Source organism: Rattus norvegicus, chromosome X (genome assembly GCF_021556685.1).
Source record: "Rattus norvegicus strain SHRSP/BbbUtx chromosome X, alternate assembly SHRSP_T2T, whole genome shotgun sequence".
In the NCBI taxonomy this organism is placed as follows: Eukaryota; Metazoa; Chordata; class Mammalia; order Rodentia; family Muridae; genus Rattus; species Rattus norvegicus.
The window spans coordinates 120,888,394-120,913,123 of NC_141554.1; the positions used below are offsets into that span (position 1 = coordinate 120,888,394).

Below are 24,730 nucleotides of genomic sequence, written 5' to 3' on the forward strand. Positions count from 1 at the left end.
TATTCCCCTAACATTAGTTGATGTCTCAAAAGTAAATTATTTTTCTTAAAAAAACTTTATGTATGCAAAAGCATCTACTTGTATGGATGTACAACTTGTATGTGCAGGTGCTGTGGGAGGTGAGAATGAGGCATTGGAGCTTCTGGAGTTGGCGTTACCTGTAGTTGTGTGAGCTGTCTAATGTGAGTGCTGAGAACCAAACCTGGGCTACCTGCATGAATAACCGCTGAGCCATCTTTCTAGTCCTGAAAAGCGAATTCTTAACACTAGTTTTTTTTCCCTTTGCTTTGATAGTAAAATCATTAAATAGGTTACCTGAGTCACATTTTTATTTGTTTTGAAATAGAGTGTCCCATAAGCCAGACAGATCTTGGACTCATTATGAAGCCAAGGGTGACATTAAACTCCTGCTCCTCCTGCTTTGATCACTCAAGGCCTAGGATTAAAGGACTGCACTACCTCACACAGCTCTGAGTCAAATGGTACACATTTGCTGGACTGTACTGGGCTCTAGTGATTAGAGTACAAGGAGGCTTCAGGTAGTCTTCGTGCACTCAAAGGGTTTAATAGTTTATAGGACTGTGGGAAAATCATTTCACACAATTTCCAAAGAATGTAAGGTAGCATAGGAATAGAGAAGCATCTAAATCAGGTCTGTCGTAATACAGAAGGAGCTCTGTGGAAAGATCCAGAGAAGATGACAGCTAAGCACGGGTTTAAAGGATGAGTGAGTAGTAGTTAACCAAATAAGGAAGATATGGGAATTTCCAGAAGAAATAATGACATGAGTAAAGGTGCATAGGTGAGAAACACTATGTACAGACTAGGACACACAAGCTGAAGAGTTAGTGACAAAGAATGGCAAGAAATGATGTCATACAAGTAGGTAGACAGTCAGATGATGAAGTACTATGCCTAGTAATCGGATGAATGTTTCCTTCCAATAAACCACAGAATGTGTATTCACTAAAATATCCTTTATCATAAAGTTATCTCAGTTGCTCTAACCTCAATATTGACTGAAAACTTTCTACTGTGTAATGTTGTCTCTTCCATACATATTGTGTTGCCCACAATTAGCCTGCCACTAGGATAATTTTTTCTCCTTCTATTTCTTTATTTTCCTGCTGTTTACCGTGGCTAATGGTGGGTTACTTTTAATCACATGAGACTTTAATAGTTTGCTGAATACTGTTTGGTTTGCTTCTCAGCTCTTTTATAAATCCTTTTATACTACGTTTTCTTCTATGGATCAAATAGGCTAATGATTCCTTCATCTAAGCTGTTAGGTCATACCCATACTCTAGAATAGTATTAAGGAGATATTTGAGTGTTCTCCCCCCACCTCTCTCTCCTCCTCTCCACATACACTTATATGTATGTGTGGTGTAAAGTGTGTGTGCATATAAAAATCTCAATCAAGCCTGGGAGATATTCATCACAAGGTCCAGGCAAAGTATCGATACTTTTGAGCCACAACCTCTCGGCATCCCTGTGTACTTTGCTCTATCCACCTGAACTCCTGAGGGCATGCTTCTATTGCAAATGGAAAATCCTTTCAGCCAGTGGGGAACAAAGGATCTATGCATAGATGAAAAGTTGGCTCTCTGTAGGTTCCTTTGTTTGCATGAATTTAAACGATTTGGTAGAACTGCCACCATCTCTTACATGGACAGATTGAGTGTAGATTCTTTGAATTTTTGATGAAGAGGTGCTACACTAGTGATCAGATTTACAGTCTTTCCTCTATGACTAATCTGGCTTGTTTCCTTATAGTTTATTTTCTAGGCCTCGCCTTTCTCTCAGAGTGAAGTCCTTTGTTAAGGTTCGGATTTCCCATAAACCTGCTCAATAATTTGTTTGTGTTTGGCTTCTTTGAAATACTACACAAAGCAATCCTTGTAAAAGGCAAAACTATTCCGAAGTCTGAGAAAGGAACTCGGGACATAGATTCAAAGTTGCTCTTTTCAGGTAGAGGCAGCTGGGTAATCTTATCTTAACTGGCTACATTTCAAGGAGCCCAATTCAGGGGCTTTACCCTGTGGGATCAGCAGCATTCGCTCCAGGTGATGAAGAGCTTTCTAGTGAGGGGCAAATCTTTTGGAAATGTGAGGGCCCTGAGTCGTCTAGTCTGTTCACAAAAATCATAGCAAATAAAATGAACCCAGGGGATTGGATCTTTCCTACCTACAGCACCAGGGGAGATCAGCACTTGGGCCCAGGACAGAGACCTGACTGAGAAGCTTGGTTTAGAAGAAGCCAGGAATCCAGGAAAGGAGGCAAGATTGCTAAGGCACCTGCACAGCTCTGAGTCAAAAGTTGTCAGTCTTCTTTGGCTCTGGCTGCGCAGCTCAATTGCTCACAGCCCTGCCCTTTCCTAGGGCTGGGGCAAGGAATTGCTACATGCAGGATTACCTGGGGGAAAAACCAGAGGCTCGCTTTGGTCCCTTCCGGTAATTGAAAGGACTGGGCGTCAGGGAGGGGGAGGAGAGAGCTTCCCTCCATAAATGGTCCCACCCCTGGGCAAGGTGGCTCACTTTGGGAGGTAGCAACGGGGGAGTGTGCACCTGCCAACGTCAAGCTCAGCCAGACTGTGAGAAGAGGCGAGGCGAAGGCACGCCAAGGGAGCGAGTGAACCATGGACAGATTGAAGTGCCCGAGCTTCTTCAAGTGCAGACAGAAGGAGGTAGGGGTCTGGAAGTTTCTGGTGGTATAGGGGGGTCAGAAAGGGAAAGTAAGGAGGAAGAGTGAGCCTCTGTTTGTTTTGCTTTCTGTGGCTATTCCTTATTTTGCACATTTCTTTCTCTTCAACTCTTTTCAAGTATGTTTGTATGTTCCCACAAAGTCGAAGTGAAAAACAACTTTCTTGCTGGTAGTGAGGAAACTTCGGAGGACCTTAATCTGTACCTTGAGAACACCCAGAGAATGCTGCTCTTTGTCTGTGTTCATATGCTGCAGGGGAATGCAAAAATGTACTGTCCTTATCTGACCCTGGGAGCATTCCATACCCAAGCAGCCATTAGGTTGGGAAAGAATCCCTGTCCAAGGAGGAGGAGAGGAGAGAGGAGAGAGGAGAGAGGAGAGAGGGGAGAGAGAGAGAGAGAGAGAGAGAGAGAGAGAGAGAGAGAGAGAGAGAGAGAGAGAGAGAGAGAGTTGCTCCACCTGGTGGGACAGGAAAATTTGTCTCTGCTATTTTTCTGTTACTTGTCACACTGATTGTGTGCTCTAAAAACTGTATGAACTGATTTTTATTTAATTAGAAGCTAGATCTGATATTTCTTAGTGACCTGCTATAATCTCAGGAATGTTGACTCTTCCTAATTTATACTCAAACCTTTCGTATTGGACACTTGTCTATTTTTGTTTGCCTTCATGTTTGTAACATTAAACTTGGGATGATCTTAACTGAAGGGAGAATGAAAATATCTACTTACAATTTTTTTTTTTAATCCGAAGAAGGAAAGTCTATGTAAAATTACCTACCAGCAGAAATTGTCTTAGAGTTGTCTCAGAATGCTCTCAATCTTATCTTAGAGGTTAAGCAGGGTTTGTTTGTACTTAGATATGGGGACTCTCTTGATTTTGAAAAGAATTCCCCATGAGTTTTTCACCCTCTCTTTTTATAACTCTCTGGACTTTTGCAATTATGTGTCTGTGCAGTGTGTACCAGAAGGGGAAGATGTTGATGATATTTTCCTTGTTTAGAAAGTGACAGCTTCATCTGAGAACTTCCATGTTGGTGAAAATGATGAAAATCAGGAGCGTGGTAACTGGTCCAAAAAATCAGATTATCTTCTTTCCATGGTTGGCTATGCAGTGGGATTGGGCAACGTGTGGCGATTCCCTTACCTGACCTACACCAATGGTGGAGGTAGGCCTTTCCTTCTGTTCTTTTCATTCTAGCGCTATGTTATACAACTTCTTTATATATAATATAGCATAACAGGTTATATTTTATGTAATATAACATATATAACATATTAAAATATCAGACATATATAATGTAATATGATGAGTTAAAGAGAGGTATACGACACTCTGAGTTAGGACAGAGGATGAGAAATAGGCAAAACACATATTAGTTAACTGTGAACTACTAGCTCAAGCTTAGAAATTGCTTCAGAAAACTTTCAGATATAAACTTGATAAAAGTATTACATGCAGTACTTCTGTGATAATTTGAGATACCATATAATCTTCAACTAGGATTTTAAAAGCTCAAGTAAATTGTTTGCCTAGCTGGAGCAAGCCATTTTAATAATTTAAGTATGAACAGATTATGGTTTAAACTAAGATATTTAAGTTGCAACATTCAGTTACATGTATTTCAAATTCCATTGCCCACATAGATTGTGATTTTTCTTGCAAAAGAATACTTTTTATGCCTTGTAGATTGTTAAGCTAGGCTCAATAAGAACACGAAAATAACCAAGGCGACACACAGATTGAAAGAAAATGAATTGCACAATATTGTAGTAATGTGGAAACAACTTTTCAGTTACACCATTTTAACTTACTTGTGTTTATAGGCTCTGTTAGAAGTATTGAGGTGACATGTGCCTGTATTTCATAATTAGATACCTTTGAAATTTTGCCAGTATAATTATTTTTCTCTTGGCACAATAGGATTTTGTGCGGTGATGTTTCAACCACATTTCTTGCTAATTGAGTGTATTAAAACAGTCACACTGGCCCTCAGAGGCTCAAGAAAGGAGCTCTGTTTATTAAACACTTTAAGTGTGGGTAGCTTAAATTCTCTCATCTAGGACTTAGGTCATCCAGTAGTGGTTTTGATGTAAGTATTAGCTGGAAAATGAGTCAATAATCACAATCATTTTGGTGTCTATGTCCTAAGGCTCCTTTGAGCTTCTTATAATTGTGTTTACAATAAGATATGCCCTGTGACTTGACATAATACATTCACACAACAATCACCACAACTTTCTAGGAAATTAATTAATTAATCGAGCATTTTAACATATAATGCAAATGAAATCATTTTATTTTTCATATGCTATTGCCTTCTTTCTCCTAATTCCTCTAAAAGTTAATGTGGCACATTGAAGATCACATCATTTGGTAATACATAATCTACATTCTCTAAATGCTTTAAAAATTTATGAATAGCAAGGAAATAATTTGGAAAATCTGTAACAGCAAATGAAGTGTACATAACCTAAAGGCCTGTCTCCATTCATTGAGCTCCATCTTGCTTTTAATAACTGCTACCAAGAATTCTAGATAGTTTGGTTAGGACATTTAACATTATGTCTCTGCTTTAGTTTAGTCTGGTAAACATTCTAATGGGCAACATCATACCCCAAATATGGTAGGAAAGTTAAAACAAAAGGTTTAATAGGGGAGCAGGGTTGGATGTTCTTATGTGGAAGATTGGCTGTTGTGGTATTTTAAGTTAACTGGATAAGTCTCAAAAAGGTCAGAGTCTTCTAAAAAAAAAAAAACCAATACATTTCTTACTAACAGTGACTGAAGAGACTTGTGACAATTAAGGAAATTATGAAGTTAATTGTTGTAATTTGCAATTTTAACCCTTATGATTTACACTCTATGTTTAAAAAGTAATCCGTGTATTGTTAAGAAAGATAGAAAGAAAGAAATGAAGAAAGAAGTAAAGGAAGGAAAGAAGGAAGGAAGGATGAGAGAAAGAAAGAAAGAAAGAAAGAAAGAAAGAAAGAAAGAAAGAAAGAAAGAAAGAAAGAGAAGAAAGAAAGGGATGGAGAACGTACACTGAAAACATTGTACGTGCTTGCGGTGTTGCCACTGTTTGATCAATAAATTATTAAATTTGATTAGCAACTGCCAAAGGCCCAGCATTGGAACTCTTAACAGAAACTGATGAGTTGGTATTACTTTTCAGTTTATAAGAATGAAATGTTCATAGGTTAGCAAAATTTCCTTAGGTCAAATAAATAATAAATGATAGAGCCAGCAATTTAATATATATTTATCTGGCTCTACAACATCTGATCTCTCAGCAACACTGGCTGACTTTTTATACACTTTTGTTTTTAGTAATCATAGTAACCTTATGAGGTAACATTTCCATTCCAATTTGATTAATGAGAAACAGTTAATACAATTCAGGATTTTCTCACTAAAAATAATATATTTTATACCTCAAACCAGATCCCTTCAATTCTACGGTATCAGGACACTTTAAAATGTTATGCTCCTTGTCAAAGTGCCCCCCTAGACCTTCAAATGTAATAGTATATTTATGTTTTTGCTTTTCAGGTGCTTTCTTGATACCCTATGCAATTATGCTAGCATTGGCTGGCTTGCCTTTGTTCTTCCTTGAATGTTCACTGGGACAATTTGCTAGCTTAGGTCCAGTTTCAGTTTGGAGGATTTTGCCACTGTTTCAAGGTTCGTATTTAAGACTTTTTATCATCATGCTTGTTGGTGTGCATCAGTAGTTCCTTATCTGTGGGGCTACCTAAGATCATCTGCATATCAAATTGTTTTACATTGCAATTACTAAAGTAGCAAAACTACAGTTATAAAGTAGCAACACAAATAAGTTTATAGTTTGAAGTCCCCACAACATGAGGAACTGTATTGAAGGGTCACAGCATTAGGAAGGTTGAGACGTTCCGGTCTAGATGCACATATTACAGTTTACAATTTGCAGAAGGAAAGAGAGTTTAAAATTATGATATATTTATCTTTTAGAAGCTGAACACAGAATGCTCAGATGCAGAAGTTGATAAGAAGGAGGAAGCTCTATTGGTCAAAAAGCATAAGCTATATGGTTATAGTTAAGAGAAATACATTTTCCAGAGAATAATGGCTTGTGCCATTAATCCCAGAACTCAGTAGGCAAAGGCTGGCATATCTCTGAGTTTGAGGCCAGTCTGATCTACAACTGCCAGGACAGGCAGAGCTACACAAAGAAACACTGTGTAGGAAATAAAGAAAAAAAATTTGAGAGAGCTAACATATATATCTATAAATTGGAGAATCAAAAAATTAAAGAATCACAGCATGGTGATTTTAGTTGATAACAATATATTATATTCATATATTATAACCTCATAAGCTCACACACTGGATAGTAAGTATTCTGACCACTAAAATGATAATTACTCGAAGTAACGTCCTTGCTCATTTGAAGATTAATTGATTCCACAATACATGTGCAATTCAAACACCACATAGTACATAGAAAACACCACATAGTTTTCTCTTTTTATTAAAAAAATACAAAATTGACATGGTAAGTCAAAGACGGCATTGCTTTTTTGTATGTATTTTATGCATACACATGCACATATTTGTGTGGATGTGGATGTGTATGTGCATGCATGTAGAGGGCGAAGGTCAAGGTTATATATCTTCTTTAATTACTTTGAAATGGTCTTTCATTGAACTTGGAGCTCATTGTTTTGCTGGAAGGGATGGGCAGGAACCACTGGACACAGATCTTGTCTCTACCTCCTTGGTGGTAGGATGTTAGGTGTACTCTATTGCAACATGCTTTTAAAAGAAGAAAAAACAGAGGTGCTGGCAATCACCTCATACTCCTCTATAGCTTCAGCAAACACTTTAGAAGAGCAGCAAGCGTTCTTAATCAGTGAGCTATCGCTCCAATCCCAAGGCATAGCTGTAGTAACCTTTCTCACAATCTGAAAAGCATTTGCCAAGAGCCAAGCATCAAAATTATTTTACCTTTGGGAAGAAGTTGCGAGATGGCTCAGCAGTTAGGAGCACTTGCTGCTCTTCCAGAGGACCCAAGTTTGGTTACCAGCACCAATGTTGGATGTTGCAGGCTCTTCCTTTAACTCCCCTCCCGGGGATCCAGTGTGTCTGCACTCTTTGGGCACCTGCTTTTGCATGCGCATACTCACAGGTGTGCATGCACACAAATACAATTAAAAATAATGAAAATAAATTCTTTTCAAGTTTTGAAGAAAGGTATAGGAGGGTAACATGCCTCCATCCCAGATATACTGTTTCTGAGTTACAAGATAGAGTTATGTGAAAAAGCCTTTTTATTTATTATAGCTTTTGTGGATATTTTGTGGAAATTGTGCTCAACTCTTTCCATGGATCAGCAAAAAATAAACTTCACTTTTTTTAATTGTTCTTTTTTCCAGGTGTGGGAATCACGATGGTCCTGATATCCATTTTTGTGACAATTTATTATAATGTCATCATTGCCTATAGTCTTTACTACTTATTTGCTTCTTTTCAAAGTGTACTGCCATGGGCTAATTGTTCTTCTTCTTGGGCAGACGATAACTGTAGCAGACAACCAATAGGTAAATTTCATTGGCTTAACTTTTAAAATATTGCTAACCTTTTAATTCTGCTATATTATTTTGTATTGGGTAATTTTATTTACATTTCTTATTTATTTATTTATTTATTTATTACAATTTTTAAAATTGGATATTTCTCATTCTGCTATATGCAAAAAAAGTTTAAATGATTAAATTGTTTTCTAACATTTCAGTATGATTTTTATGAAAGGCAAGATCACAACTAGAAGAACCTCTTCTAAACCTAAATTCTAAGCAGGATATAGCAAGAAATTGGAGAGTAGGTTTTCTTTTAAAGTGCTATCTTTAATAGCAATAAATTGTAACAGTAAAATGTGGGTGCTGTCAATATGAGATAAAGTAATATTAATATTGGAGGATATTACTCTTGGGATTATCCATACCAATCAGAGGTAACTTAACTTAAGAAGCGTTAATGCTTTTGAAGGGTTTAAAGAGGTCAGAACATGTATAAAGGTTAGCTCTGTGTCCTTTCTAAAGTTTCTGTTAAGTACTAAATCTTAACTGAAATAAATGTTATTCTACAGCAGTTATTACTGTAAGTATGATCACAGTTTAAATGGGTAGCTGATATTACCAGCTTGGTCGTAGAGAAGATTTGATGTATTGAGTGGGACATGCTTTATTTTGTTTGTAATTTGTTTATACTACCTTTACCAAGTAATGATTTAAATACAAACTTAAGTATTTTCTATTAAAATCTTTTTCTCCACAGAAAAAATTGTACAATTAAGCACACACTCCTATCTATCTATCTATCTATCTATCTATCTATCTATCTATCTATCTATCTATTTATATCTTTTATTTATTTATATATCTGTCTTTTTAGTAACTGGCTGTCGTGTGAGCACAGACACAGGAGGAGACATGTTTATGAATATAAGCTGGGTAAATAGCAACAACTTCACCTGCTTGAATGGTAGTGAAGTTTTTCGGCCAGGACAACTTCCCAGTGAACAGTATTGGGAGTAAGTACTGATTGACTTCTTAATACATGTGTTATTGAAAGATTTTATGAAACGTAATGAAATATTTGTCAGTTCTTTCCCTCCATTTTATTCTATAGTTTTAATACAAGTATATATTGTGAATTGACCATGTGTCTGTTTACCAATATACCTCCCCCTACCCCCCATTTTAGCTCACATAAAGACAGGAGAACTATAACAAATAAATACTTCACATGATTCAAATGGTTACCTCTCCCTGGTGAGTTTGAAATGACCTCAAAAGTTAGCTCAGTATTGACAATGTACCTTTTACAAGTTGGTTATCCAGTTCATGAAACACTATGTAAGTAATGGCTTATTAATAATTACCAGTTAAATGTTATTGTTAGGGAATTATAAAGCTTATGAGAATGCTCAGCACATAAAGGTGCCTGCTGCCAAGCCAAATGTTGTCATTTCGATACCTGGAACCCACAATGGTTGTAGGAGGGAACTGAGTCCTGAAAGTTGTCCTCTCATTTCCACCCATGTGCACTGGAATATGCATCCACACACATCCACGCACAATAGAAAATTTTAATATAATAAGCAAATTCTAATTATAAGCAATTAATGTCTGGAAAGATGACTCAGAGATTAAGAACATTCATTCTTTTTGCAGAGGACCAGATCAAGGTTCTCAGCACCCACATTGTAATTCACAACTCCCTGTAACTCCAGTGCCCGGGAATCCAATGCCCTATTTTAGTATTCACTGGAACTAGGCATGCATATGGCTTATATATACATAGAGAGGCAAAATACTTATGCACATAAAATAAAATAAACAAATCTTTAAAATGTCAATCACCACTTCCACATTCAAGGCTCAGGAAACATTTCAGGAGCGGAAAGGGGTTGAAGGATTGTAAAAGCAAAAGGATCAGGCAGTTTGCTATGAGATTATGTCTTGTAGTAAAGTCCAAAGCTACACATAGAAAGCGCCAATGACATGACCACTCAAACATGAGCTGAACAAGGAGGACACCAATTGACATACCAAAGTGGAGGAAGAAAAGCTCATATGACCTCAACTGTACACAAAATATGATAGGAAAGTGAAGAATGCTGGGAGCAGAAGAAGCCATCTTCCTCAGGAAAGAACATACCAAGCATGGCAACTGCTTGTCCAATGCTAAATACTCAGTCCTGAAAACATGCATACAGGTAGCTTTATACAGACTGAGGGGGTTATAGATAAGGAGTAATAGTATTGTGGTGTTTGTGTGTGTGTGTGTGTGTGTGTGTGTGTGTGTGTGTGTGTGTGTCATATATTTTATTTATCCATTCATCATTTGATGGACACTTAAGTTTATTTGTACTTACTTTTATGAATAGTGCTGTGATAAACTTGGCAGTGTAATTGTCTCTTAGACATCCTGATACCATTTCTATTGAACACAAACAAACCAGTGGGGTTTGCTAAAGGATATGATGGCTACTTAAATATTATAGCTATTTTGAGGAAGCTCAGTAGTGTTTTCTCTAACATGATGCTTTAACATTTTGAATTGTTAAATGTTTCTAAATACCATGCTAAAAACTTGAGACACAAAACACACACACACACACACACACACACACACACACACACACACACACACACAGAGAGAGAGAGAGAGAGAGAGAACAGGAGTATAGGTACCTACAAAGGTCAAAGGAATCTGTTTTTCCTGGAGCGAGAGTTATAGGTGGTTGTGAGACACCTGATATGAACGCTAAGAACCAAGTTCAAGACCTCTGGAAGAGTAGAATACGCTCTTTGGACCATCTCTCTAGCTTCAGGCCTAATATTATAGATCCACACGTTACTGTGGGAAATAGTTGAATTTTACAGAAAATCATTGATGATATCAAGAATCATGTCATTTAAATGTGATCATATGTATAAGTTTTGAATAAGTACATACATAGTACAATGTTAAAAGTCTTATTAATGGATTTATTTTGACAAAATCTCATATTGAGTCATAGGAAGCTACCAGATAAAGTTTAATTTTTTTGCATAGAGGAGATTAAAATGTTGGCAGGAAACATGACTAAAGCTTTATTTCAGTTATTTGAAATCTGGACTGCCTTTGGGTAACTTTGAAGTTCAAAACTTGACTTTTGAAGGAATAATATTGATCTCTTCATACAACATTGTCTATCAATAAAAGGTTTACAAGACTAATATACAACACTTTGAGGTTCCCTTTGGATACAACACATTACAAAGCCCATTTTAAAAAGCAACGATAATTGATTCTGTGCTTATAAAAGCTTTTATATATTTCAGTAAAGTGACGCTTCGGAGGTCAAGTGGAATGGATGAAACTGGCGTAATTGTGTGGTACTTAGCACTTTGCCTTCTTCTAGCTTGGATCATAGTTGGAGCAGCACTATTTAAAGGAATCAAATCCTCTGGCAAGGTAAGTGGGAAGTCACCTTAGTGATGCAGTCACTATCCAATTTCATTGTAGTTCCATCAAATATTATAAATGGATTTTCGTATAATATGGACATTCAACTTCCTAAAAAGGAACATTCAAATCTTTGAAAGCCTTTCTGCATAAGACATTGTAGTTTTAAGCATATATATATATATATATATATGCATGTTGAATAATGTGAATATATATATATATTCATTGGTATTGCTAAAAACAAAACAAAAATTAATGTAGGCACTGGACAATTGCTTAAAACTCAGAGCCTATTAGTTTAGATGGCATTCTGGGGTTTGAGAGTATGATTGGGCAATAAGCAGCTTGAATGATGTGATCTTTTGTGTAGAATATTTCCTAGGATAATAGCTTCATGGGAAGACATAGAAAATATGTAGCTACCTCTTTGAACTAGTCTTTCCCAATGGAGTAAGAATATTCTCTGTCGTTGAAGGGTCCTGTTCTGAAGAAAAAAAAATCTTTTCCTCCTCATGTTTTGAAAAAGTTAGAGAGCCAGCTGCAACTTATACCAGTTTGAAAAAAAAATATTTTCCTGGGAAGAATTGCATACTACCCAGAAATGTTGTAATTTTAGATGTTTTTAATTGACCTGAATAATGTTGCCTAAAAGTTGAAGGGCAGCAATAATTATAAACACGTATTGCTGTCCTCCTGCATGCTGAAGAATGTGAATGCATTGACATGTGTGCTTTTCTTGAAAAAGGACTCCGCATATTTCAAAGCCCATGGGACCTTTACTATATACTCCATTTGTACAGCTTTGAAACCCTTGGTTCCTTTTATGATGCAATAAGTTTTCTTACAAAAGTCTATTAAAAGAGAATTAATCAGGCAATTGATATTTATTGGTTTCGTGGGTGACTTATTTAAATCATCTCTTTGGGCATGTTATCAAACATAGGATATTATATATTATTGTATAGCAATTCTCAAGAGCAGTCTGTTCATTTGGAAGCCTGTGCTATCTAAGATGGGAGCACTGTGCTATGTGTGTGTAATAACCTCTCTTAATGCTAGTTTTACATACTAAGTGTTCCGCATTCTCTGTATTCGCTTAGTAAAGCTGTCATGAGATCTGGACATGTATTGGAAGATATTTTACTTTAACTTGGGGCGCTGAATATAATAATATTACTAGTTTTACATTTCCTGTCCCAGCACAAACGTTTACTGAGAGGAAACATTTAGTCCCCTCAGACATTTTTAAGGATCCTCTTAGCATTCCACCTTGATCCCAAGTGATCATTGCTTATATATTGATTGTTTACAGCATGAACCTTAGAATTAGTGCTCTCTGCATCATAGCGATTAAAAAGTGGATCCATTTTTTTTTTGGAGTGGTAAGAGCAGAGAAAGGAAATTAGGCTAAGTTGTTTTGATATCATTGGACTTACCTATGTTTTGAAATCTGGAGTAAATTATTTCACTGGCTACTAATTTTGCTCATAGAAAATTATATACCATGATGTTAAAGAGGCGTTAACTTTGAATTGTTCTGTTCTGTAGGTGGTATATTTTACAGCTCTTTTCCCGTATGTGGTCCTTCTCATTCTACTAATACGAGGTGCAACTTTGGAGGGTGCATCAAAAGGCATTTCATATTACATTGGAGCACAGTCAAATTTTACAAAACTCAGAGAAGCTGAGGTAAGACTTAATTTGGATTTAAAATTACCTAAAAAGTTAAAACTTAAAGCCAAATATAAGAAGTTTGAATATATATATATATATATTCATCAGTTAAATGATTAGAGTTTCTACCCACTAGGACTTCTAATTAATGTATATAATGACCACTACTCTTCATTGGAAGTAAAATCATGTTTAGCAATAATCTTAAAACTCATTGTATTAATGGAACTTATTCTATTTGGCCAAGAGTTTGGGGGTTTAGTATTTTAAATAAAAGAATGTTTCATACACTAAAACCTATAAATTGACAGCTAGAATTATGGGAATTATTGGACAAATTTTTAGTAGTGTTAAAAATATCAGAGAAAGTTTGATGGTCTAGTATATATTTGGTTGCCTTAAAAAGTTAATATATTAGCAGTAAAAGCAACTTTTGCTCAGTGGATTATAGAGTCAGAAGACAAACTTTACATGTATTACATAATCAAGAAATAAAACTGTTGCTTCTATTAGAAACAGAAACACATGTCTCAAATATAAGTTTGAAAAACTTTTCCTGTAAATAATTTATTTATTTTGTATGTTGGGGGCATACACATAACATGGTGCACATATGGAAGTCAGGGGGCAATTTTTGGGAGTCAGTCCCTCTCCATTATGTTGTCTCCATGGGCCACGGATCATCAGACTTAGCAGCAAGTGCTTCTGTTGCCAGAGGTGTCTTTCTGGTCCTGAATAACTCTCTTCTAAATTTAGTCTATTTCCAGACAGTGGCTGTGTATCATGGGCACATAAAATGTTTTACAGCTTTAATTGTGATGGGTATTAACAGTAAGCGCACACAGATACTATGCTTCTGGTGATAAAGCCAATGAGTATTTACATCACATTCTTGGCACATATTGAGATTAATCTCAATCTTATATCAAAATTTAGAAAGAGAGAAAATAACTGTGCTAATATTACCTGTCACACTAGCGGTGCTATCCAAAATGGATAGTTTTAGATTTCTATTGTCTTTTACATAAAAACTATGCTGACATCCAGACATTGAAGTTTTCTTTTTTAAATATTTATAAATCAAATATTTATCCAATCATTGTTTCTCATTGGTTTCTGGTAACCAACCTCAAGTTGATCAGTTTCTGCCTCGTGGAAATCTATTATTATATTTTGAAAAATTGAAATGTAAATTTGAGTTTGGTTACTTTTAAGTGCTGATAATTTTCACTCCATCATTAACTCAACAGTTCTAATTACTTTAGAACTATGATATTTAATTTTAAACTCCTGGAGATTAATAAAATTTGATGTATCCTCAGGGCATCTTAATGCATTTCTTAATTAGTCTTAGTCTGTATCTCTTTAACCTTTTTTACTAATCCATTCCCAACTAGAAGACCATTTTTCCTGTTACATTATTAAACATTATAAAATAATATACTGAACAAATAGAAAACTCATGTAAATGTGGGCTGGTGTACAATTATTTTAACTATTGATGGTACATCATAAAATAGTTCATTTTCTCTAAGAAGTACACCTTCCATTTTCCTTGAATCCCAGATGAAAAGCCCTTTTGATATGTTTAAGTGGCTTTTTATAAGCCTCAAACACCTGGGTTTTATACTACTTTGAAACTATTTTGAAGTTTTCATATGCATTTTATATTTGCCTCTGTTTCTGTGTCTCTATTATTAAAAAGGAATCAGACCTGCATTTAAAGCTCCTTGTGAACCATGCAATTTAGCTTTCTTACTTCTCCACTCCCCATAGCAAATGACCACATTCCATGTTTTGGGGGTTTACTGGTGATGACAATAGTTTTTCTCAGATTAGTATTCTTTCCCAACACTGATATGACTCATTCACCTCAGCTCCTCTTAAATCACATATTCTTGCATAACATATCAAGTACAGAGGCTCAGAAACCAACATAAACATGATCTTTATTCTAAGATGGACTACAACAAACAAAATATGGGTATTTTTTATACATGACTGTGTTATATATAAATGAAATTATCTTGGTCTATGCATGTCTCTCTGTATGTACATATCTTTGTATCCACCCACATATTCATCTCCCTTCATATAGACAAGCTATAATCTATCGTAAAATGTGCATTTTGAAGATCAGTAATATTTACCCCCTAGGATATTTGCTTCTATTGAAATAATTGTCAAATAAAAATAATTGTTTTTAAAACATATAATAAGCTAAATAACTATATGTTCATTTCTCATAATTACATTATAGCTACTATGACACAGTTTTCTAAATGTTACTGTTATTATTCATACTTACCAATGAGTTAAAGAGGCTAAATTGAAGAAACAATGAATGAATGGTTGGGATGTAAATTTATTCTTTTTAATTCTAAAACCAGAATTGTTATTCACATACAATCATGCTATTCAACCTGCCTTCCACTGACCAATATGTTGTTAAGAGGACTGAAAGGGTATTTTTTGGTCAAATATAAATCAGCTCTGTTATCTGAAATCTACATACACAAAGTTTTCTCTTTTGAGTGATATTGTATCCAAAGGCAAAGATTCAAATCTTTGAACAGATTAGGAATGGGACCTCTCTCATCTTCAGCTAGTGAGAGGGACAACTAGTGGATATTCTAGAGAATGACCTGGCAATATTCAATAAAGGAGAGGGTGCATATTACCTTTGATATTCCGCATCCTCACCTACATAAGCAGGAGATATATACAAGAGTGTTCAAAGTTACATTATTAAGTAAGCTAGTATCAGTTAACAGGAGAAAGGATAAGTTATAATACTTACAGTGGGGCATAGAGAAGTTGAAAATGATTAAAATGACATATGTTTAATTTTTAAAGTGTATTATATTTTATAGTTTTGCATATGTACATGTGTATGCATGCTGACAACCACTCTTACTGCTTATCTCCCAAACATCCTTGTCCACCCATTTCCCTTTCAGAAATCTCATATATGCATGTCTATTCAGAAAGACATATTTTTGATTAAACCACTTGAACTTGTCCCCAGTCTCTAATTTTTAAATTACAGAGATAAAAATTATATCAAATTGAAATTCTATATGGGTCTTTTCGATAATGGTTAAATATCAAAATGCCAAACTATGGAGGCCAATTGTATTAATTTATATGCAGCAAGATAATTCCTCTATGAACCCTAAACATTCAAAACTAAAACTAAAGACGAGTAGCTAGGAAGTGATGATACACACCTTTAATCCCAGCACTAGGAGGCAGAGGCAGGTGGATCTCTGAGTCTGAAGTCAGCCTCACCTACAGAGCGAGTTCCAGGATAGCCAGAGAACACAGCAGGACCCTGTCTTGGAAAAAAAACCCACATGTAATACATGAGGAAAGCATAGATACCAAAGTCAGAGTCAGTTACTACTGGAACATGAAAGAAACACATTGAAGACATTAAAAGACTCCTGCTATTGCTTTTTTCACATAGACGGTTGACATTTAAGCATTCATTTCCATATGTTATAAAACACATTAGTATTAACTCATGAATTCTTTTATATGAATTAAATTTAAGTGTGTATGTTTTAAACTTATAAACTTTTATCTCTTACAGGTTTGGAAGGATGCTGCCACTCAGATATTTTATTCCCTTTCTGTGGCTTGGGGTGGCCTAGTGGCTCTGTCATCTTACAACAAGTTCAACAACAACTGTTACTCTGATGCCATTATAGTTTGCTTGACCAACTGCCTCACTAGTGTGTTTGCTGGATTCGCCATTTTTTCTATTCTGGGACACATGGCTCATATATCCGGAAAGGAAGTCTCTCAAGTTGTAAAATCAGGTATATAATTCTGGATGATACCAAGTGAGATTAATTAAATACAACTCACTTTTAAAGCTCTAGTATAATTATAGATGTCTCTACCTATGATTAGAGTTATTGTATTTTCTCAGTTCATTTGACATTATTTTAATATAATAGCTCCTAAAAGATCTGGATAGGCAGGAGTATTTTATGGAACAGTTATTGTGAAGACATGATGTTGGGAACACATTCCAGTTGGTACAGTGCTTGCCAAGCATGCACAATGCCCTTAGTTTTATTTTTAGATTGTCATAAACCAGATATGCTATTATATGCATGTAATCTCAGCACTTGGGAAGTAGAGATAGGAGGATTAGAAATTCAAGAGTAGCCCCATTTACCGAGAGAAACTGAGGCCAGCTGAGACTGCATGGTACCTTCTCTAAAGGAATGAGAAAAGAAGTTATTTTTCTGTATTTTATTTAATTCTTAAAACAAATCACTCAACCCACAATTACAAGGTTCAGGTATTATTGTAAGGATATCCTATGCTATATGAGGGAAATTATTATGACCAAATATTCCCATATGCAATTAACAGTATTGGATCTGAACTTTTAAACATATAATAGGAAGAGTCAAGTGATCCAGAGCAAAATTGTGTCCAGCTTTCGAGGAATCTGATTAAAAGCTGTTCTAACCTTAAGGACAATAGTTCAGGGATGCTTATTGTCCAGCTATAAGACCAATAGAAAAACAATTCTAGGATTCCTTAAGTAGGAACCCCTTTGAAACTTTTATTACATATTAAGTATAATATATTTTATTCTATATTTAGTATAGTATATTATATAAAATGTTGGAGAATGATAGCAGAATCCCTGTATGAGAAGGGATTTTGGAGATCATTTAGTGTCCATTTCTTCATAGTGCACTCAATCACAGAAACATTTTGTCTTGCACACATGTAAGTATTTAGAAAGTGATAGAGCTAGTTTAAAAGCTAATGCTATGGACTCTCTGTCAGTACTCTGGGATGGTACAGAAACTGAAAGGACTTAAAACTGAGGGTCACATAGAAAAATTGGAACAAACTACAAAGTGCTTTTAAGGGTAACATCTAGCCGAAAATGCGATTCTATCTAGGACTTTATTGTATATACAATATTGCAGGTTATCTATAAACTAAAATAGTATTACTCATACTTATTCTGGGTAAAAATTTGGCAAGATGGTGAAAGACTAAATTCATTCCAGCTAGGCATGATATGGTCCCAGTCCTAGAAAGGCAAAGGTTGGCAGATTTCTCTGAGTTTGAGGTCAGTCTGAGATGGCAAGTTCCAAAACAGCCAAGCTATGTAGAAAGACCCTATCTCCAAAAGCAACAACAACCACAAACATTTTATACGTTTAGTTTTGTACATATTTCAATTTTATTTCCTTTTATTTTCTACAAATTTTAGAATGAGGTGAACTAATGTACGTTTTTGTCATTTAAGAAATATGTTCTTCTTTGTCACCAATCTTTTGGTTACTGTTGTTTGAGAGAGGGTCTCACGAATCCCAGGCTGGGAAACTCAAACTCAGTATGAAGTGGAGGATGATTTTGAACTCCTGATCTTCCTATTTCCCACATCACAAGTGCTGGGATAACAGGTGTGTGCTACCACACCTCATGTTAATCAGTTGACTACAGTCTGGATATGTGGCTAACTGGGTAAAAGCGCTTACTATGTAAGCACAAGGGCGTGAGTTCAAATTTCCCAAATTTCTGCAAGAGCCTATGCTTAGTGTGGAAATGCCAGAACATGGAGAGACAAGAGGCAAAGATAAGAAAATCCTCATTTATGGGCCAACTATCCAGGAATAAACAATAGAGAAAACAAGCAAAAAACCATATCTCAACAAGATTTAAAGCAAAGGCCAACATTCAAGGCTGTACTCAGACCTCAGTGTGCACAGTATGGTATAGCCCTTGAATTCTTGAACTCATGCATGAATGAACACACACACACACACACACTCACACACAAATTGAAATAACATTAAAATAATGAAAGGTTTAAAATTCTCAAACAACTTTCATGAAAAGAATTTGTATTAGCAGCTTAATTTATGTCACCCACTCCTGTTAGTGTGACAATTCAATATTTATTTATTATTACTGTATGAGAGGAAGGATAGAGTGAGTACAGGTATATGCACACCGCAGTGTTTGTGTGGATGTCAAAGGACAACATTCAGGAATCTATTCTCTCCTTCCACCACCGGCTCTGGGGATTGATCTCAGATCATCATGCTTGAGTGGCAAGCGCTCTCCCAGTGAACCATGTCTCTGGCCTCCAGTAAAACCTTTTAATAAGTCAATAGGTAAAGACAAAGAGGATATGTCATGAATTGCATTGTCAAATCATGATGAGGTTTTAGCAGTATATTCCTTTGAAAATGTTCAAATGTGTAAATTTTCCTGGCAATTAATTTAAAATCTCCCACATTTTTCTTAGGATTTGACTTGGCATTCATTGCTTATCCGGAAGCACTAGCTCAACTCCCAGGTGGTCCATTCTGGTCCATATTATTTTTCTTCATGCTTTTAACATTGGGTCTGGATTCTCAATTTGCTTCTATTGGTAAGTAATAACTTTTAGTGTTGAAGAACTGATATTTTATTCCTGTTTCCTGTACTTGAAACCATCCTGTTTCAATATCTTTCAATACCATACCATATCTGTTAAGCGACTATTAACAGAATGAAATTTACAAATTACCTTAATTTAAAAATTGAATACACAAAAGTATAATATACTTCTTTACTTGACGCAGAAATGCTTTGTTCTATTTGGTTCAGATAGATATTTTGGAGGGGGTCATTTCCAGTGCCCTTATTCAGAGTTTTGTATTTGTTTCTTAATTTAGTGCACACTAAGCAATGTAAAAATGACCATTTTCTCTTCTCTGCCCTCTGTACCTGGACAACCTCATTTCTCCCTGAAAACTTGATTCTTGCTTGAGAGAGCTTTAACAAAACACTAATATATTTCTCATCATTTTTTTTGTAGAGGCAACCACCATAATTGTTAGTGTTCTATTTGTTTCATGAGTGTATGCATCCACATGTGTGAAAGAGTTATACATACAGGCATTATATATATATATATATACATATATACATATATATAAATGGTAATTTTAAATATTTTATATAAATTTGAAGTTTCATGATATATATGCTATTTTATCATGGATCTGTTCTATTATACAATATATGATCCCATTTACTAGAATTTTGTTCATCTTTTAAAAATTCTGCACATTGCATGCTCTTTACATGACCTTACCTTTGATCTCCAATATCTTTATAAAGTCTGGGCAAGGTGGCACAGTCTTGTAATCCCAAGGCTGGAGAGGTGGAGACTGTAGTATTCTTTGGGGCCTCACTGGTTCATTAGTAGAGTCTATTTGTGAACTCCAGGTTCAGTAAGAAATCCCATCTCAGGAAAACAAGGTGAAAAGCACTTAAGACTTCCCTCTGCCCACTTACATGCAGCACACATATGCACACACAACCCACACACCCACACATGTATTTTCATACACTCACACATTACATGAGAAGACTGCCCTCTGCCCACTTACATGCAGCACACATGTGCACACACACCCCACACATGTATTTTCATATACTCACACATAAAAATGTAAATTTCATGCAATGAATTCTTTTTTATGTATGGTTGGTTCTGTGTATATAAATGAAATTTCCTAAAGGTACACAACAAGAAAATTTGAAAAAAAGGTTGAAAATACACTTTTAGTAATTTTTTGAGAATTTTGTATAACATATTTAGATCATATTCAACCAGACTCCTCTCCCATCACCTCCATATTCTTTTTCTTCAATAAGCTGCTGACTCCAATTTGTCCTACCCATATACATAGTGGGTGTGGGGTCATCTACTGGACCATAGACCAACTGCCACACCTTCACAGAAAACTGTTACTCTCCTCTAGAGGTCATCAACTGTCATTAACTTTTCAGTTAAATGTGAGAATACATGGTGCTGGAATGTTGACTGGCTTGTTTTTGCATAGGCCACTAGAGCTGCTGTGAGTTCATGAGTGCAGTATTTCTGTCGTGACTAGAAGACACCCTTTTGCTCCCAGGTCTGCATTGACCTCTGGCTCTTACCATCTTTCTGCCTTGTCTTCTGTGATGGTCCCTAAGCTTTGGTGTGTGTGTAGCTTTGTGACATAGATGTCCCATTTGTGGCTGATACCCACACAGGTGAAATAACTCCCCACAGATATGATTCTATGTACACAAAAGAAATTTCCCTAAAAGAGGCACCTGGAACATTTGAAATAATTTTTATATCATTGTATAATATAACCCATTTTATTACTTTATTCTGTTGTAAGACAAATTAAGGTCCCTCTGGTTGGTTTCCAAAGCCTTCAAAAATGTCAAATATATTATAGACCTTTCTGTTTATATATATATTAATTTTATAAAAATATGTTTTGTGGACATTCTAATCTTCCCTTCTTTCCTCTTTCTCTCCCTCTTTTTTCTTCCCCCTCTCTCCTTCTAAGCCCTTCTGTTTATTTGTTCTCTCTTCCTCTCTCTCTGCTGGGAAGTAAACCTGGTAACTATGAGAAGACTTTACTGACTGTTAAAAAAGAACAATGCCAAAAGTGTACTCTCAGCTGATTTGTGTAAATTCAGTTAATAGAAATTGAATTCTCTGATAGTCTTACTAAGCTAAAATGTAATTTCCCCCTCTTCTAGAAACAATCACAACAACAATTCAAGATTTGTTTCCCAAAGCAATGAAACGCATGAGGGTTCCTATAACTTTGGGATGCTGCTTGATTTTGTTTCTCCTTGGTCTCGTCTGTGTGACTCAGGTACAGTATAGCTTTTAACTTCTGTAGACAAATACTCAGGTACAGTATAGCTTTTAACTTCTGTAGACAAATACTCAGGTACAGTATAGCTTTTAACTTCTGTAGACAAATACTAATCGGAATATACTTTTAAGTTTAAACAAAAATACTAAGGTTCAAGTGCGTACACTTTGGACAGGTCCAATTTCTATTTGGATGGATGTTTTCCAAATTTCAGTCATTTTCTCCTTTGTAATTTTGTTAATTCATAGTTTTCAGAGAAGGAAGCCCAATAATGACAATTTTCCAAGTAACAAATTGATTATAAAGAGTATTTTCTTGTTAGCTATTACAGAGCTCATAGATACTATATGCCATTTATATCAACTGTTCTAAATGATAACATTTTGCCAGTCTTATATTATTAAAAAATCTTTTGATTTTTAGACAATTAAAACCATATTTGAATTTATACTTGAAACATACTTATCATATATTGTTTAAAAATTTTTTTTATTTGGATATGTCACCAAAATTGTAGTTACAATGTAATTGTAAATCGTGTTGTGTTGTTTTTGTTTTGTTTCCTTGTAGGCTGGAATTTACTGGGTTCATTTGATTGATCACTTCTGTGCTGGATGGGGGATCTTAATTGCTGCCATCTTGGAAATTGCAGGAATCATCTGGATTTATGGTAAGTGGTGACTGCCGATTTGTTTATATGTCTTACCCAGTATCATTTGATTCATTTTCATTAAGATTATATAATCATCCTATTTATAACTGCATATAGAGTTGTAAAATGCAAGCTATTGAGTCAAGGATATTATTGATGAAGTACAATATGAAATGGGATCCAGGTATATGCTTCACTGTTGCAGTTTAGTACGGTGTTTAAATGAAGACAAATAATTTGTATGACAATCCTAATGGAAGCTGTAAGAAAGGGCTCATCATCTGATATTCTTCTCTTCAGGAGGAAATAGGTTCATTGAAGATATAGAAATGATGATTGGAGCAAAAAGATGGCTATTCTGGCTTTGGTGGAGAGCTTGTTGGTTTGTCATCACTCCTATACTGTTGTCTGTAAGTAACAGTATACAATGAACTTGGTATCTATAGTCTACCTCATACCTTTAAATGTATAATTATACTTTGTCCTAAGCAATTCCTCTGCCAACTCTGACTGGTTCTCTTCTTTTCGCATGGGTTACACATGCATGCGTGTGAATGTGTATCAGTTTAGCAGTAAAATATACCTTTATAAGTCACAAATTAAGTCCCAGAACCTTAACGCTGCGGCCCTTCAATATACCTCATATTGTGGTTGATCCCCAATGAGAAAATTTCATTGCTACTTCATAACTAAAATTTTGCCAATGTTATGAAGTATAATGTAAATAATTGTGTTGTCCAATGTTTGGGCAACCACTGTCAAACGGTTGTTTGACCCTCAAAGGGGTCGGAACCCATGGGTTGAGAATTGCTGATTGAAAGGAATTTTATTACTTTTTTTTTTTTTGGAGGGAGGCTCTTTTGTACCTCAGGCTGGCCCTGAAATCAGTATATAGCTGAGCATTATCTTTAACTCATCTTGCCTCTATCCCTTGAATACTTAGATTTCAGGTGAATCTCAGATTTTTGCAACACTTCTTGTACTAATATCAAACTTCTTTTCTTGCTCAAGAAGAGCCTAGGAGAGAATTGTGTTTTGGTAAATGTGCTGGTACTACATGTTTAAATTTGAGTTATGGTGTGGGGAATTGGAGTGGGCGAAAGTTGTATCTTGTACAACAAATAACAAATAACAGCTGTTAAAGAGGGAAAGAAAAGTATACTTGTGCATCTCACTGGATTTTTCATATAAATGCTGGCTAGCTTGTGGCATAAAATGAAACCAAGCTAAACGTTTAATGTCCTTGTATATGTACGTAAAAGAGGATTGTTGAGTGTAAATGTTTATTTACCTTTGAGAAAACTCTATAATGCATTCTATTGTTACCCATGTCTTATTTCCTTAATGATAACTTCATATTTTGTTTGATAGATATCAAATTATGACTCATTTGCAACACAAAGTCCAATCTTTTGGTCTTTTTAATTCTTTCCTTTCTTAGGCAATTCTAGTCTGGTCACTGGTGAAATTTCACAGACCTAATTATGCTGATATTCCATATCCTGACTGGGGAGTCGCTCTCGGATGGTGTATGATTATTTTCTGCATTATTTGGATACCAATTATGGCGATCATAAAAATAGTTCGGGCTGAAGGAAACATCCTTCAGGTAAGCACATTTAAATTTTATTTTATATAAGTACTTGCAAGAAAATACAGATTAATTGTATACATATACAATTACCATATGCCAAGTATTATATTTGGCATCTACTTGTATTTTACTGTAAGTTCCTTGTAGAAGTTTGTTCCCGTATCCTCAAGCCCTATTGCACTCTTTGGGACATAACAATTACGATCTCTGAATTTATTTGTACAGTTATTCTTATAGATATCAACAAGGAAATGACTCATTTGCTTCTTCTATATGTAATATCTACTTTTTAATCTTCATATGTCTGCAATACAGATTCCAATAGTGTATTTAAGTTGTATTTAATTGAATTAGCCTTGGAAATTGTCTTGCATCCTTTATAGCTCTTGATTCATTTTCTTCCACAGAGGC

General features: G+C 35.4%; 1 protein-coding gene across 2 annotated transcripts in view; it reads left to right on the plus strand.

The window, feature by feature from the left end:
* The window catches only part of Slc6a14 (solute carrier family 6 member 14), a 60,358-nt gene that overhangs the window by 33,259 nt on the left and 2,369 nt on the right, over window positions 1-24,730 (plus strand). The window contains 13 exon segments of one of the 2 annotated variants that reach the window (NM_001037544.2): window positions 2,531-2,686; window positions 3,706-3,871; window positions 6,256-6,387; window positions 8,118-8,282; window positions 9,136-9,274; window positions 11,574-11,706; window positions 13,249-13,389; window positions 16,970-17,198; window positions 19,667-19,792; window positions 21,952-22,070; window positions 22,644-22,743; window positions 23,026-23,135; window positions 24,167-24,334. In NM_001037544.2, the coding sequence (NP_001032633.1) occupies window positions 2,639-2,686; window positions 3,706-3,871; window positions 6,256-6,387; window positions 8,118-8,282; window positions 9,136-9,274; window positions 11,574-11,706; window positions 13,249-13,389; window positions 16,970-17,198; window positions 19,667-19,792; window positions 21,952-22,070; window positions 22,644-22,743; window positions 23,026-23,135; window positions 24,167-24,334 (1,776 nt within the window). In that variant the 5' untranslated portion in view covers window positions 2,531-2,638. 2 annotated transcript variants of the gene reach the window in all.